The sequence below is a fragment of the Lichenostomus cassidix genome, chromosome 2, assembly GCF_008360975.1.
Source record: "Lichenostomus cassidix isolate B80296 chromosome 2, HeHo_3.0, whole genome shotgun sequence".
Taxonomy (NCBI): domain Eukaryota; kingdom Metazoa; phylum Chordata; class Aves; order Passeriformes; family Meliphagidae; genus Lichenostomus; species Lichenostomus cassidix.
The window spans coordinates 63,024,428-63,038,239 of record NC_139482.1 but is presented as its reverse complement, the minus strand read 5'-3'; the positions used below and the strand labels follow the sequence as shown (position 1 = coordinate 63,038,239).

Genomic DNA, 13,812 nt, shown 5'->3' with positions numbered 1-13,812 from the left:
TCTAGAAGATGTTATTCTTCAATAAACAGCACAATTCTTTTCTCCTCTTTCCAGTCTAGAGCAAAACAGGGGGGAAGGAGTTCTAACGATATTCTCTCTAGTATTTCCTTTGCTGCATGTACATGTAGGATATTCTTCAAGGGATCTTCCCATTCTGTCTGAAGGCTGACAAAGTCAGAATCTCAGGCACACACACATATAAGTACATATACATACATATATATATATATATATATATATATATATATATATATATATATATGTTTGTGTATTTATATGTGTCTTCCCACTTGCATTGTGGTGGAAATGTGCTGCAGTATTCAAGTTAAAAATGTGCATTAGTTGCAAAGGACTGCAGAAGCCTCATTATCTGAGCTTTTTTTGGCAGAATCTGAAATCCCAGTTGTTGATGGATAGTGCTCTCAGGTGTTCCTGTTTATACAGCTCAGGAAATTTGCATCTTGCCTCAAGATAAATAGTTATGACATCTCTTTAATGTGAACGTTATGCTGCCTAATATAGTATTCCTATCCTGGTTTAAAATACAGTTGCAAAGCACAGAGACCTCCTTTTATTGCAGCCTGTGTTAAGAGCCTGTAGTAACAGTCTGTCAGTATTTATTGCACTGGTTCTGTAGGTTTTAAGTTCTGAGAGTGGGGAAATACACCTGCAACATTTGGTTTGTTTGTTTGTTTTGTGCTCAGCTGAACTCGATGCTGAACATGCACAGAAGGTTTTGGACATGGAGCACACCCAGCAGATGAAGCTAAAGGAGCGCCAGAAGTTCTTTGAAGAAGCCTTCCAGCAGGACATGGAGCAATACCTTTCCACAGGATACTTGCAGATAGCAGAGAGGAGAGGCAAGTTGCAGAATACCTTCTGTGTAATGCACAAACTTCCAACCTGGAGAGCATTGTTGAGGGGGCAGAGTCAGCAGTGATTTTAATGCTTACAGAGGAAGCTCTGCAAAAATGTCCAAATTCTTCCTTGGAATTGGAACTTCAGATAAGCCTTTTAAACAGACTTTGTGTCCCTAATGTACTGGGTACCTTAGAAGATTAGTCATGCTCTGTTCCTTGTCTGAGGAAGTGCAGAGCAGTGCACTACATCTGGAACAGCATTTTTCTCTGCAGCTGAAGAGTGCATCTATATAAATATATGCATGGAAGCAGCTGCTTTGTCCACTGGAGTTCCAAAGCCTAGGATTGTCACCTGGCAAGGAGATGCCTCAGAAAAATCTGAGAAGTGCAGCGGAAAGCTCAGTGTAGCATTTCAGAGAAGTTCCCAGGTGGCAGCTCTTCCCACTGGGTGTGATTACGACATGGGAGGTCACATTAAGAGCTCTCTTTATTATGAGATAATGCAGGTTTGGCATCTTTGGACTGGTTGAAGCCGGAGGATGCCAGAGATTACAGGCACTTCTGTGTGGGAGGTTTCCATCTGTTGGGCCAAAATTCAGGGATTGTTGGACCAGTAAGGAAGCCAGTGGGAAATTATGCATTCATGTGGTAGAAGAAAATGTAGGGATTCTGTCCCTGCTCCAAGTGCAGTTCTGCTATCATTTGTAATGTCAGAGCAGGGAATGCAATCCAAGGTTTTCATTCCTCTGCATGAGTGCTATAAATATTCATCTGCAAGATGCTCTGCATGGGTGGCTAGGGAAAAGTGGGGTATGTAAGTCTAAATTCATGGCCCAGGGAGGAACTGAGTTTGAGTCTCCTGCTTTCTGTAATACATGGTCTTTTAGACTAAAAGAGGGCATTGTCATGAGCTATTCCTGGACACACAGCTCTGTTAGAATGTTGGGCTGCCTAACATTTTGAACTATGTTTTAGTATAATGTGGAACCCACATATATCAAAGAAACTGTTTTAATGAAAGATTTGGACCTGCAGTACATGTAAAACTGCACAGATATAGCAAATTTGGGATAAAAACCCAATCAAATTATGGGATTTCATCCCAGTTCACCTATGAAAGCTGTCAATAGTGTAATTGTCAAATTTAGATAAACCAGTAAACTGTTCATTGTAATATTTGATATTAGGCAGCAACTGTATTTAACTCTGAGTGGCCCTGAACTTAGCTGGTTTTCTGTTTGCATGTTTTGCTGATCAAGGAAGATATTCATCCAAGTATTTACTTCCCTTCCAAATAGTCAGTACTGTATTGACAGTAATAATACATAATAGCTTGAATAATTAATAATGTGGAATTCCCATGCTGGGAGAAGATAGTGGGCATGAGCCTGAGTTTCACAGACTACTGTCATTTCTTAGCTTAACTGAGAGAGGAAGAACAGCTGCTCTCTGTTAACATTAATCCTGATTTCTGAATTTCTATGTCCCTTGTATATTGACATTTAGGGATTGTGTGCTTAAATGTGTTTGTTGTTCTCAAAAAAGACTTCTGGTTGAGAGAATTGAAAAGGAGTGTTCCAAAATGGAAAGTTTCAAGCTTTGCCCCTGAGTCCCATCTCAGCTTATTTCTGAGAAGGTTATTGCTATAAATAATGTTGCTAAAAATGTTTTGGTTTACAAAAGCAGTAATAGATGTTAGTTTCACAACAAAGATTGCACAGAGTGCTCTTGGATTTGGGCTGAGGTTGCTGCTGAGCAGCTCCTGTGGGAGGGCTCCTTCTATCCCTTAGTTTAATTATTGCTAAAGCACAATTACAGCAGCCTCTGAAGCCTTGGTAGGTAATAACATCGTGTAGCTGATTGTCAATTTGCTCACTGCACTGTTTCTCCTGCAGAACCGATTGGAAGTATGTCTTCCATGGAGGTGAATGTGGACATGCTGGAGCAGATGGACCTAATGGACATGTCTGACCAGGAAGCACTCGATGTCTTTTTAAACTCAGGAAGCGAAGACAATAATATGCTGTCTCCCATGCTGGGTATGGTGCTTGTAATGACAGCCTGCTTAGAGACAAAGTGATAAATCACCAGAACTGCTCTCAGTTGTAATGGGTGATGTTATCTCATAAAACATCACACTTGATGTAGATTGACTGTTCTTCATTAGTGCTTCTCAAAACATTAACATTTAGCTGCTGTACAGGGGAGTTGATGCAAAACTACATGGTATTTCCAGACAAGCTCATTTTTCTTACTCCGTGTTGTATTCATCACAGCCTGGGTAGGTGATGTGTTACATACTGGCTTGAAGTGCAGTTTTCCCAATATAGAGTTAACAGAGGACCTTTTAACAAACATCAACAGAAACCTCGCAGTAATTAGGTTTTTATTTTTAAGACTGCTTGCTTAGAGTTTGTCCAGAATGTTGCTTGGCAAAAATTTGGACCAGTTGTATAATGTCAGATCTTCAGTGAGAAATACTGACAGACATGGTTCAACCCGGTAGCTTACATATACACAGAAATATAGTGTCTCAATACTGGATCTTTTATCTCCCACTGAAGTGTTTTCCTAGTTAAAAACTTAAGTACTAAAACGCCTTTCCTCAAAAGAGCCAAAATTATTTTTCTTGAGGGAGATGATGAAGATCCTTTAAAGGTCCTTTTGATTTCTTCTGAAAATACAGATTGAAATATTTTATGAAAGTACTTAGAATACTCCCTGTGTAAAGGTGATTAACACCTGCTGTGAACATGAAGAGCTTATGGTAAAATAGTCAAAGCACACTTGACTAAAGGTTTTTGTGCTTCATTGGAAAAACTGAATTCAGATGGGTGGTTTTGGATAGGCATCCACTTCATGCATTATTAAAGCTGATCATCATTTGAGCATGCCAGTAATTACAGAATCTAGGGCTGTTTTCCCCTTGCTGACTGTCTGGCAGGTGTTGAACCAAGAAGTTTCATGTCTTAACAGCAAACAGTCTTAGCTGGATTAGCTAAGGAAGTGCAGAAACTATTTTTTTAACTAAGTAGATAAAATGTATTAGCTTTTGAAAAAAAAAATTCTTTATTTTGTCCTTTAATATAAATATTACATCATGTATGTATAGTGTCTATACATGCAAATACACTCCAGTATAATGTACCCATGCTGCAATGTTCCAGCACTGGAACTTACTGCAGTGTAACAGTTGTGTGAATCTTGCTCTTGGAGTTCCAGACAATTCATTTCCCTCTAATTAAGGGATTTTTGTACTTGCTTTAAGAACCTGGCACCCCAGTATCAAACCAAATATGAAATAGTCTTCATTCTCAGAAAAATGAGATGGCTTAAAGGTAACTCTTCATTTTGCTGTCAGTGGAGAACTGGGTTGTCAGGGCAAGGTTTGTTTGACAATTGTGCTGAACACCACAAAATACAGGTAAGTTATTAAAATAACTGGTAAAAATGAGAATCAGCTCAAAACATTGAAATGTTTTCAAATTTGTCTTGCTATAAACATTGCCAGCTTGTGGGCATTGGCTTTGCAACATTTCGTGACAGTAAGTTAAACTGCAAAATTGAGTTAGCTTTGTCACTCCTGAAAGCTCCTCCGTGTGTTGTGTAAATTAATATTAATGCATGCTTGTGTACACCACATAAAGGCAGCTTCTCTAAAATTTCTAGTGTTAAAATTTAACTGAAGTACTCAGGGATCAGTCATAGGCAATGTAATTTGAACTGCTCTGCAAATAGTCTGAGTAGAGGTAAGGTATAGCTCATATCCATCTGACCCTCCTGAAACACTTTTTAATAAAATCCCACAGGATTTTTAAGAGAATTTGCTCACTAAAGTTACTCAGGGCTGAAGCTGGGAGCCCTGACTATGGAAAAACACTTGTTAGGCACAGGAGAGAAGGAAAAAGGGGCTTTATTTGGCAGATCACGTAGAAAGTGTTTAGATGGTTCCTCATTTTAACTTACTTGCTGTTGGGAACTGTCCAGGGAATGGGATCTAACTTTGAAACCTGAACTCTCAGACTGCAAGCAAACACCGTTACACTGAATTTGCTTACAAGTCTTTTTTGCACAGAATATGGAGGAAGCAGTCTTAAAATCCCACTCCTGTGCACTTGAACTGTGCAGAGGATTGCTTTCATGCTGTGGGCAAGAATTTGTTTTGCTTTTACATCTTCATTTTTAGTCAAAACTGGAGATGACAGTTATTGCCTGCTTCCTAGTTGATTTTTGTTGTTGTTGTTGTTTTCCCACCTCTCAGGGCCTGACTCCAGCACCTACGTGAACGAGATCAGTCTCCAGGTGCCGAGCCAGTCGGAGTTACGGCAGAAACTCTGCTCTCTGTCCTCGACCTGCACCGACTCGGCCAGCCAGGACGCGAGCGAAGGAGAGTCCCCCGTTGTGCAGTCTGACGAGGAGGAAGTTCAGGTGGACACTGCCCTTGCTGCTGTAACTGAGAGAAAGGGTGCTTCAGATGGCAGTGATGAAAGTGACTCTCAAACTATTTGAATCTTAAAACCATATCCTTTAAGAATGACTTCTGAATGAATGAACAAGTGAATGAAGAGCTTGCCTGTGTAACAATTTGCTAACCAAGCATAACAGCCCGATCTTTTTACTTAGTAATACTGCCTTTTTACAAAATTGCCAGTCATGTGGAGGTTGGTTTTTAAAGAAAAAATTATGCCTAAAGCACACACACTTTAACAGTAGTCTTGGGGCTCAGGGGAGCAGTAAAACTGTTGTATATACTATGTATAAGAGAATTTAAGGGGAAAGGTAGAAGTTCCTTTGACCTCTAACCTTTAAATGGCTGATTGGAAGTACTTAAGAGTTGATGTGTAATACTGAACCCAAATTGTTCCTTGCATGTTTTCAGCTGCTGCAACTGAAGATTTAGGATCCAAACCAAAATGAAAAGTTAATTTTCTACTCTTTACTACCTACTGTCTGCCTCCTGCCTTTGTCTACTAATGCAGCAGTGTCTACTGTTCTCACAGTTCTTATTCAGGACCAACTTAGTTATAGGTGTTAATGAAAAAATAAGAACCCAAGAAGGAGGAGAGATGCATATGGAAATGTTACACTCCTCGTGGAGCAGGTATCTTAGCATTGTGTAAACTTACTCCTCTTTTGAGATAAAAATAAAGTATTTCTATCCCAACCATGTCTTTTACTTGATTACCCAGGTATTTTATCCATTACCAGTGAACAGAGGAGCCTAACTCAGAAAAAAAATGGTTTTTAGGAGCACCACTGTAACGTGCTTTTCCATGGTAACATCTGTTTGACAACACTGATGCAGGTCAGCAGTGCAAGGGCTATGATAAACCTGAGTTGGTTATTAAGTGCGTTACTTTAGAAACCTCACAGCTATAGGCATCACCTCATTGCTGTTTTTTCTGCAGTCATTTCTCTCTCTGAACTCGAGGTTTGACCATGTCTAACGCCTGTTGCTTGTCAAGTCTCATGCTCTATTTGCAGGGATCTGCTCTCCTTTGAGAAGGCTCCTGGCTCCTGCTCTTCCTGCACAGAGGGAAGGAATGTAATCAGAAATAGTGTAAGTAAAAGGATGAGCTGTGATGTAGATCCCTTCCAGAGACCTGCCCTGACAAAGCCAGTGCTTGGGAATGAGGCATCTCCTGCTGCTTGCCAGCTGGGAAGTGGCCAGTTTCCTTAAGGATTCTCCTGTTAGCTGAACAAAGTGTCTCCTGCCCCCTGTCTGGGAGCTGAAGGCTGGAAGCTCCCCACCTACAATTAGAGATTTACTCTTCAACAAGGCAGCTGTTCAAAGAAATTTTTCTTGAAGGAGCTTCCTTTACTCTCTCGCTTTCCAGAAGACAGACAAAATGTCCAAAAAAGTTTTGTTTTTTTTATTAAACCTCGTAGTACAAACCTGGAAAGTAAACAAAAAACTGGCAATAAACAACATGAAGTCCTTCCTTACAAGGAAAGAGAGCAGAGCAGCGCTAATAAATTAAATGTCAAAAACTGTAAGCCATAGTCAGAAGTTTACTGTCAAGAGGGAAAAGTACACAGCAAGGCCATAAAAACCAGACAACCACATTTGAAAACACTTGACTCTGTTTATGTTATTGTTAAATATTCCAAAACAGTTCAGTCTTCTGCAACAACAACCAACAAATTGTATTATAGGACTTTCCTGACAGTCACCACTGGCAAGCTCAGTGCAATATGGGTAGCTACGGTATTGTTGAATTCAATTACGAAACAAAACAGTTTGTGAAAACATTTTCCCTTTTTTATTCCACACATACTGTACACACAACCAGAAAAGGGCAACAGCTACTCCATTATTATTTTTTGTTGTTGTTCAGTGATGTAAGCAGCACTTATAAATGTTACAAGAAAAACCCTGTAAGCATCCAATCCAACCGATGAAGAAAGTGAAACGTAAGGCTTTTCTTCATCTTGTCTCTTTGCCACCCCTCCCCCCACCCCAAGAAAAGGCTCAAGTATTTAAAAAAATTTACAGGCATATGTACAAAAGGTGTGATTTTTTTTTTTTTGTTACAACATGAAGAGAAAAAATAGACAAGATGAAAGCAAATGCATTTTCACATTCAAAAGAAATATGCAGACTTGCTAGTGGCTCTAAATGTGATCATATAATGAAACAAATTCCAAACAAAAATTAATGCTTGACTGTGTAAAGGTGTGAAAAACAGCAGTGGAATGGAAATGGAATGTTAGAAAGATTGCACGTCTATGACAAAAGAAGCACTTATGGCTTCAATCACTTTTTTCTTTTTTTTTTAAAGGATGCTATTGAAGGGTTTTTGATAAAGTAGCCAACAGCACCAAAAAATAACAGAATGGATTTCCTAATGAAATCAGGCACAGTTTTCCCTCACATGACTCCTCAAGGCAGGCAGTCTTTTTTCCTCTTTTTTTTTTTTTTTTTTTTTTTTTTTCATTTTTATTTTTCCCCCTCAAAACAGATGCATAGTGATGTGCTGGTAAAAGAGAACATACTCCAAATCTCCTCCTTTTGCCTACAGTTAGGAAACAAAGTCCATCTTCAGCTGCCATAACCTCCCAAAGAAAGTGTGTATTCTCCAATTTAAAAAATTACAAAACTCATCTTGCTGTGACAGAATAAAAGACAGCCAAAGTAAAGCAATTTCTTTCAAGTTTTTGTCTCCTATCCCTTTCCTCTCTAGAAAAATCTGCTCACATGACTGGAGAACAAATTATAAAACACATCAAACTTGAACCTATTCAAAAAATGTGTTAAAAGCCTTCTTTCACAGTTACCAAAAAGGCTTTTTATTTTTTCAGCCATAGGGACAATACAAATTAATATTTTATCAGCCCCTTGCCGGTTTTAAAACAGTGAACATACGGCAGTTTAAAAAATCAGACTGCTGTATCTATCTATTCTAAGTACAAAAAAAAAATTCAACAGTTTAATGCTAAAACAAAATTAGTTCTCTAAAACCAGAAGAAAATCTTCTTTAGAGCTAGTGCAAAGACAGCTTGTATTCTACAGCAAGTACTCCAAACTATGGTATAATAATTACAAAAAATATATATAAATTGACAAGAGAGTGTTGGCATCTTCAGGATTAACTTGAAGCACTTTTGGATGAACTGGAGGATGAAAGCCTAGATGATGGCACATCCACTGTCGCTCTCTTACGAGGTCCTCTTTTTGGTGTAGGCTTGCTGATACAGTTCTCAATGCTGCCATTTTTACCAGATACTTTTCCACAGATTTGATTGACAAGACTGATTATTTGTTCCTGTTCAGCAAGGGGGAAAAACAAAACACAAATTAGCATCTGCTCTTCCTCCAGAGTCCCTTAAACAGAACAGCAGTAGAGTACTCAGAAATACTGGGAAGCCCATCTTAAAAAGCTGCTTCTACCAGTGCTGCTCTCCAAGAACTGACGTGGTCATTTCTCCCATTGCTATTTATCTTTGGAAGCCAAGTCCCCTCACAGGCAGACATGAAGCCTCAGCCCAGAACCCACTAACAGTCCTAAATCACTGGCTTAAGTTCTGGGATTATTCATCATCACTTTTGCTTGGAGCCATTACTGCATCTGTCATCTACATATGCTCTCCAAGCCTGCCTTAAAGGATGCTCATGCTGGACTGGAAAAAGTCAGCTGACCTTCCAGTTACCAACAGAGAGAAGGTATCCCAAAGTACAGAAGTTACCGTAACAACCAGTGAAAGTAAAGCCTCATGTTTCATCCCAAAGTATTCAGTGGCTTCTCTGTTCTGTGGCACATACTCATGCAGTTTATGCTTCAGGTTTCATCTGTGTCATGATGTTTGCCTCTCTTTTTGTTTTTTTTACTTAAATCATAATAAAGCACCTTCTTCCCACATCAAAACACAAACAAAACCCCAAACCCAAGACCATTTTCCTGAGGCCTCAGCAGGACAAAGGCAGAGTTAAGTCTGTTTCCAAGTGTTGGGTACCAAAGCCCCCTGGCACAGGGCTGGTGTCACACTCACCTCATCATAACGGTACATCATCTTCAGTCCCCGACACGACTTCTGCTTCTCCACGTGCCGCAGGGCACACTCCAAGCAGAACACAACATTTTCATTCTCCTGTACAACCTACATGAAAGAGCAGAGTTGGGGGGAAGAAGTGCAGTTAAGCTTCAAACTGGTCCCCTGTAGCTGTGTTCCCCACACAATATTCAACTAGGGCCTGAATTGCTACACCTGGATTTTACTGCAAGTTAGTGATAAGGTGGTGTAAGCATAACACATTGTGAAATGATTCAAGATGTGTTACAAGAAAGAACACATCTCTTTTTGAGTGCTAATGTTGGCAAATACATATAATTTTAGAAAACACAAATTGCGCCCCCCCCCCAATAGTAGTGAGGGCTAAATCCAAACAATATATGCATTTATTGGCATCTCCTATGCAGTCTAAAGATCTCCTGAAAGGAGTAGTTTGTCATTACTTAAAATGCTGCCTTGAACACGGATGAAATCAGCTTAGCCACAGGATTCCTCAGCTACTGTCTTGCTCATCAGGGGTCACATTTGCTCAGCTGCCTGCCTGCCAGGCCTGCACACTCAGCTTGGAACTTAACAACCAAGTTGGGTTTTTTATCCCAACTCCTGTTAAACAGTGACATGGAAAAATCATACTCATGATTACACTTATTCCAGAGCAAATGGACCAGAATTAAGAGGTTCTGGTTGGCGTTTTGGGCTTTTTTCAAACAAACTCATTTTAAAGTTCCTTTAAACTAATGTTACTTAAACAGTGGTCTAAAGACATTTATAAACTCAGTTTATTTTATCCTAGGGAGGGAAATGGCTACATCCGATCATTTAGTTACATTTAATTTCATTTAAAAACCTAACTACAACCAAAAAAATCCCAAAAGGATGACAGAAAAAACCCTCACAAACTGAAGGGAGTAAATATGGACTCATGTGCACTGCATTATGTTTATTTAAATACCTGTTCTTGGGATTAAATGGTATATAAAGTTGTGGGAGGGGCTTTTGGTATTTTTAATGAAATTACTGTGTTTGTAGGTGTTCTGCATACAGCTCAAAGCCTGGAAGTGTCATCACAGTGGTTAGCACACCTTCAAAAGCCAGCAGGCAATTCCCTCTAAGAGGAGTAAAAGTTCATGGGCTATTTTTGGACAGGCTGGCAAAGAAGTTGATGGATGGGATACATCTCCCTTGCAATTTGGCTTGCAGGGTCATTGTTTCAGCAGGGGCTGTGGCTGCATGCCTGAGACTCAGGGCATGTGTCTGAGCTGTAGCTCATCCTGAGGCCTGCTCTGCCATGGCTTACTGCTGCTGGCAACCTGCAGGTGTCTTTGTTTGCCCTCCCTGTGCAATGTACACACCTCACGGATGTCCGAGGGCAGCTGAGTGCCTGGTTTATCCCTTCTGACAGGGTAGGAAGACAGCTGACACTGCTGTCTTCTGTCACCACTGGCCAAGGCAGTAAGTGTTCTGACAAACTACATCAACACCTCTGTGCCTTGCACGGTGTGCAGGAGATGGCTCTGTGGCCATGTGCTGTCTCTCAAATGCCTGTAGACCACTGGAATGTTAGACCAGGGGCACAGTACCCCAGGAGTGGCAAAGGATTGTACCCACCATGGAAAGATAGCACAGGTGCTGACAAATCTGACACCTCCTCTCTGATGTTTCTAACTGCAACCACTTTCGAGGCTTTTTCTTGCCATCCACGCTGGTGCTGCTGCTGTCGTGGCTGCCGTAGCGTGCCGAGGAATGCAGACCAGCCTCGTACAGCTGCCGCCGCTGCCTCAGCTCCGTGTCCCTGTGAACAGGGGGACAATTAGACACTGGCACTGCCTCCAGCCACCACAGAGCCACACACAGTCACCCCTTTACCACGCTCATCACTGAAACCTGAGCTCCATACAGCAAAGCCCTGAGTGTTGTCGGAGGTTGGTGCCATTCCCTAAGCGAGGCAGACACAGCCAACACCCGGGAAACGCTGCCCAATTGTAAAAGCTATCTCCGGATTTTAACAGCGACCACTGTATCAAGCCAATGGTTCTCAAACTGCTCCACAGAGAACTGGGGACTGCCAAGGACTTCTGGAGGTCGATGGTTGCTCAGGCCATGTCGAGAGTCGGGAGCTGTGGCTAACATGATTGTCATTCCTGAAGTTGCCAAAAGCCACCTTGAGGAAGAGGAGCCGTTGCTGTCAGCAGTAACAGCCCCTTCATTGGGAGGCAGAGATGAACCAAGGACCTGCTGCCATAAGGTGCTTCAGGCAGGAAAGGGGGAGCAGGGCAAGTGATTGTGCCAAAAGACGAAGATCTTGCTGTACACCCAGGGAAAAAGAAGGAGATTTCAATTAAGAACAACCACCAAGCCCTCTGTCTGCCCTTCGCCCGCGGCGTCTCTAAGGTGGACAATACCTCCTGTGCTGAACTCTACAGCTTTAGGAGAGCAGGTTGGGTTGTAGCTGAGTGGAAGACAGCAAGTGTGGAGTGAGCTGAGCAGATGGAAGGGGAGGATAAAAAAGTGCACCACCAGACACAGCTGAAGATGGGTGGAGAGCCAAGCTAAGCAAATGGCATGGGCAAACTGAGCAACCAAGGCAGATCAGGAGAAGAGGCAGCAGGAGACACAACAAACAAGGAAAACAAAACAAAGGAAAAAAATATGGTACAGTGTTCCACTTCAGATGGCTTTTTTTTTTCTTTTTTTTTTAGATTTTGTTGTTTGGGCTTTTGTTTCCTATAAGCAGCCACAAGAAGGATTGATATCCTCCAGTGAATTCCAACCTATGCATAAGAACAAGTTTGAGAACCACTCTGACAGAGGTCAATGTGATGGTCTAAGAGCAAGCGCCAACGTTTCTGTTTTGCCTTTTGTATTTGCAGACTTCCTCTTCAAGGGGGAAGAAAAAGACACTTGAAAGTGGTTATTCCCCAGGGGACCCAGCTGCAGGTAAAGCAGTCAGCACACCTCTTTGCATTTCTTTCTGAACACTAAAACAACACATGGGCTGTTTTCTCCTTCAATATGTCACTGGAAATTTTCCAAATGAACATGCTAATTAGTTAAATACAGTTTGTAGGCTCCATTCATCAAAACTTTCTTGACATCTCGAGTATCAGTTGTCACAAACTTGAAAGATAGGTAGCAACTACATGGTAGGGAACAAAAGAAAAGATCATTACACAGGAAGCCAGGCAACATTGTATTTTTCTTTTTTCACCTATCTTAAGAGAAACCCTGAACATGTGTCCTTAATACTGGAGAGAAAAAGGACTGAGAAGTTCTTACTCTTTGAGTTCCAACACCAGATATGTTATCATGCATGCACAACTGCTCACTTACTCACTAGTTTAAACTAAGACAACTTTCTGTATGCAAATGACATTCTGCACCTGTAGAGTAACAGTCCTGATGCTGAAGACAAGGGTTCCTGGTGCAAAACCCACTACAGACATGGATTGGCAGTGACTACTGATGCCAAGAGGCTGAAAAACTCAAGGAAGTTGTTTGACCAATTGGCACCACATAGTTCACATAATGCATCAGGAAATCCTGACTCTCAGCACCAAGAATTAACAAAATCAAAATTCAGTGCAAACCGTGGTTTTAATTCTTCGATGGTGCCTGAAGTAGGGAATTCTTAGAGTAAAACATCCTAACCATGGGCAGTCTGACATCAGCTACAGCCAAGGAAGCTGCTTCTTGCATGTGTGCCTGTCTTCAGGTAAATTTGCTGGGCACTTGCTTGGGTAAGTAGGGCCAGGGTGTGTCTGAAAGGGTTACTTACGTCAGCCACCTCTGGGGTCTGTCAATGAAAACAACAGAGGTACAGCAGGCCCCCAATTCGTTACCTGAGCTCTCCCAGGAGCGATGATATCGTACTCAGAGTCGGTCCATTTTCTTTTTTTGCTTCTGCTGTTGCAATCTGATAAAGCAACTTTTCCATTGAAAATGGCTTGGCTATACGGCGCCGCTTCATCTCCTGGGACAGAAGGGAATTGCCACATTAGTTCCCAAGCAAATTTAAAAATAAAATGTTATCAAGAATTAATTTAAAGTTAATTAACAAATTAATTAAGGCAAAAATTAGCCTTTTAGAACAACCACAAGTAAAATCTTTTTACAGTCCCAGTTAAACAAAGTGTTTATGTTCCAAGCATCTCAAAATTCTCTCCCTAAAAATGAATTATTCCTCTGGAAGCCAAGAAGACCAACACCATCACTTAAGCTCAGTAATATGGGACGGCTCAGAGTGCAAACAGTGTAAAATTACACATACAACCTGCCTGAAACCCAGGACTTCAGTTATTTTGCATCTTTTAAAACATAAAAAAAGACACTAACTAGCAAAACAGGCAGATGCCAGGTAAAAGAGACAACAGGCAAAAGACAGGGATTCAGTTCTGCCTGTTATTGGTTCCTCTCTGTGAAAGCTTTTAAAGTTATGGTTTTT

The 13,812-nt window shown here is 41.0% G+C and overlaps 2 protein-coding genes across 3 annotated transcripts in view; one reads left to right on the top strand and one right to left on the bottom strand.

Moving 5' to 3' along the window:
* DTNBP1 (dystrobrevin binding protein 1) overlaps positions 1 to 6,024 on the top strand; it is a 64,325-nt gene extending 58,301 nt beyond the window's left edge. For both annotated transcript variants that reach the window (XM_085051819.1, XM_085051818.1), the window contains exons 8-10: positions 705 to 860; positions 2,756 to 2,899; positions 5,122 to 6,024. In XM_085051819.1, coding sequence (XP_084907945.1) covers positions 705 to 860; positions 2,756 to 2,899; positions 5,122 to 5,369 — 548 coding nt within the window. In that variant the 3' untranslated portion in view covers positions 5,370 to 6,024. The remainder of the gene's footprint in view (positions 1 to 704; positions 861 to 2,755; positions 2,900 to 5,121) is intronic.
* A 1,076-nt stretch (positions 6,025 to 7,100) lies between these two features.
* JARID2 (jumonji and AT-rich interaction domain containing 2) overlaps positions 7,101 to 13,812 on the bottom strand; it is a 214,183-nt gene continuing 207,471 nt past the window's right edge. The window contains exons 15-18 of the mRNA XM_085051817.1: positions 13,211 to 13,341; positions 10,980 to 11,163; positions 9,351 to 9,458; positions 7,101 to 8,626 (exon numbers count right to left, since the gene is read on the bottom strand). Coding sequence (XP_084907943.1) covers positions 8,450 to 8,626; positions 9,351 to 9,458; positions 10,980 to 11,163; positions 13,211 to 13,341 — 600 coding nt within the window. The 3' untranslated portion in view covers positions 7,101 to 8,449. The remainder of the gene's footprint in view (positions 8,627 to 9,350; positions 9,459 to 10,979; positions 11,164 to 13,210; positions 13,342 to 13,812) is intronic.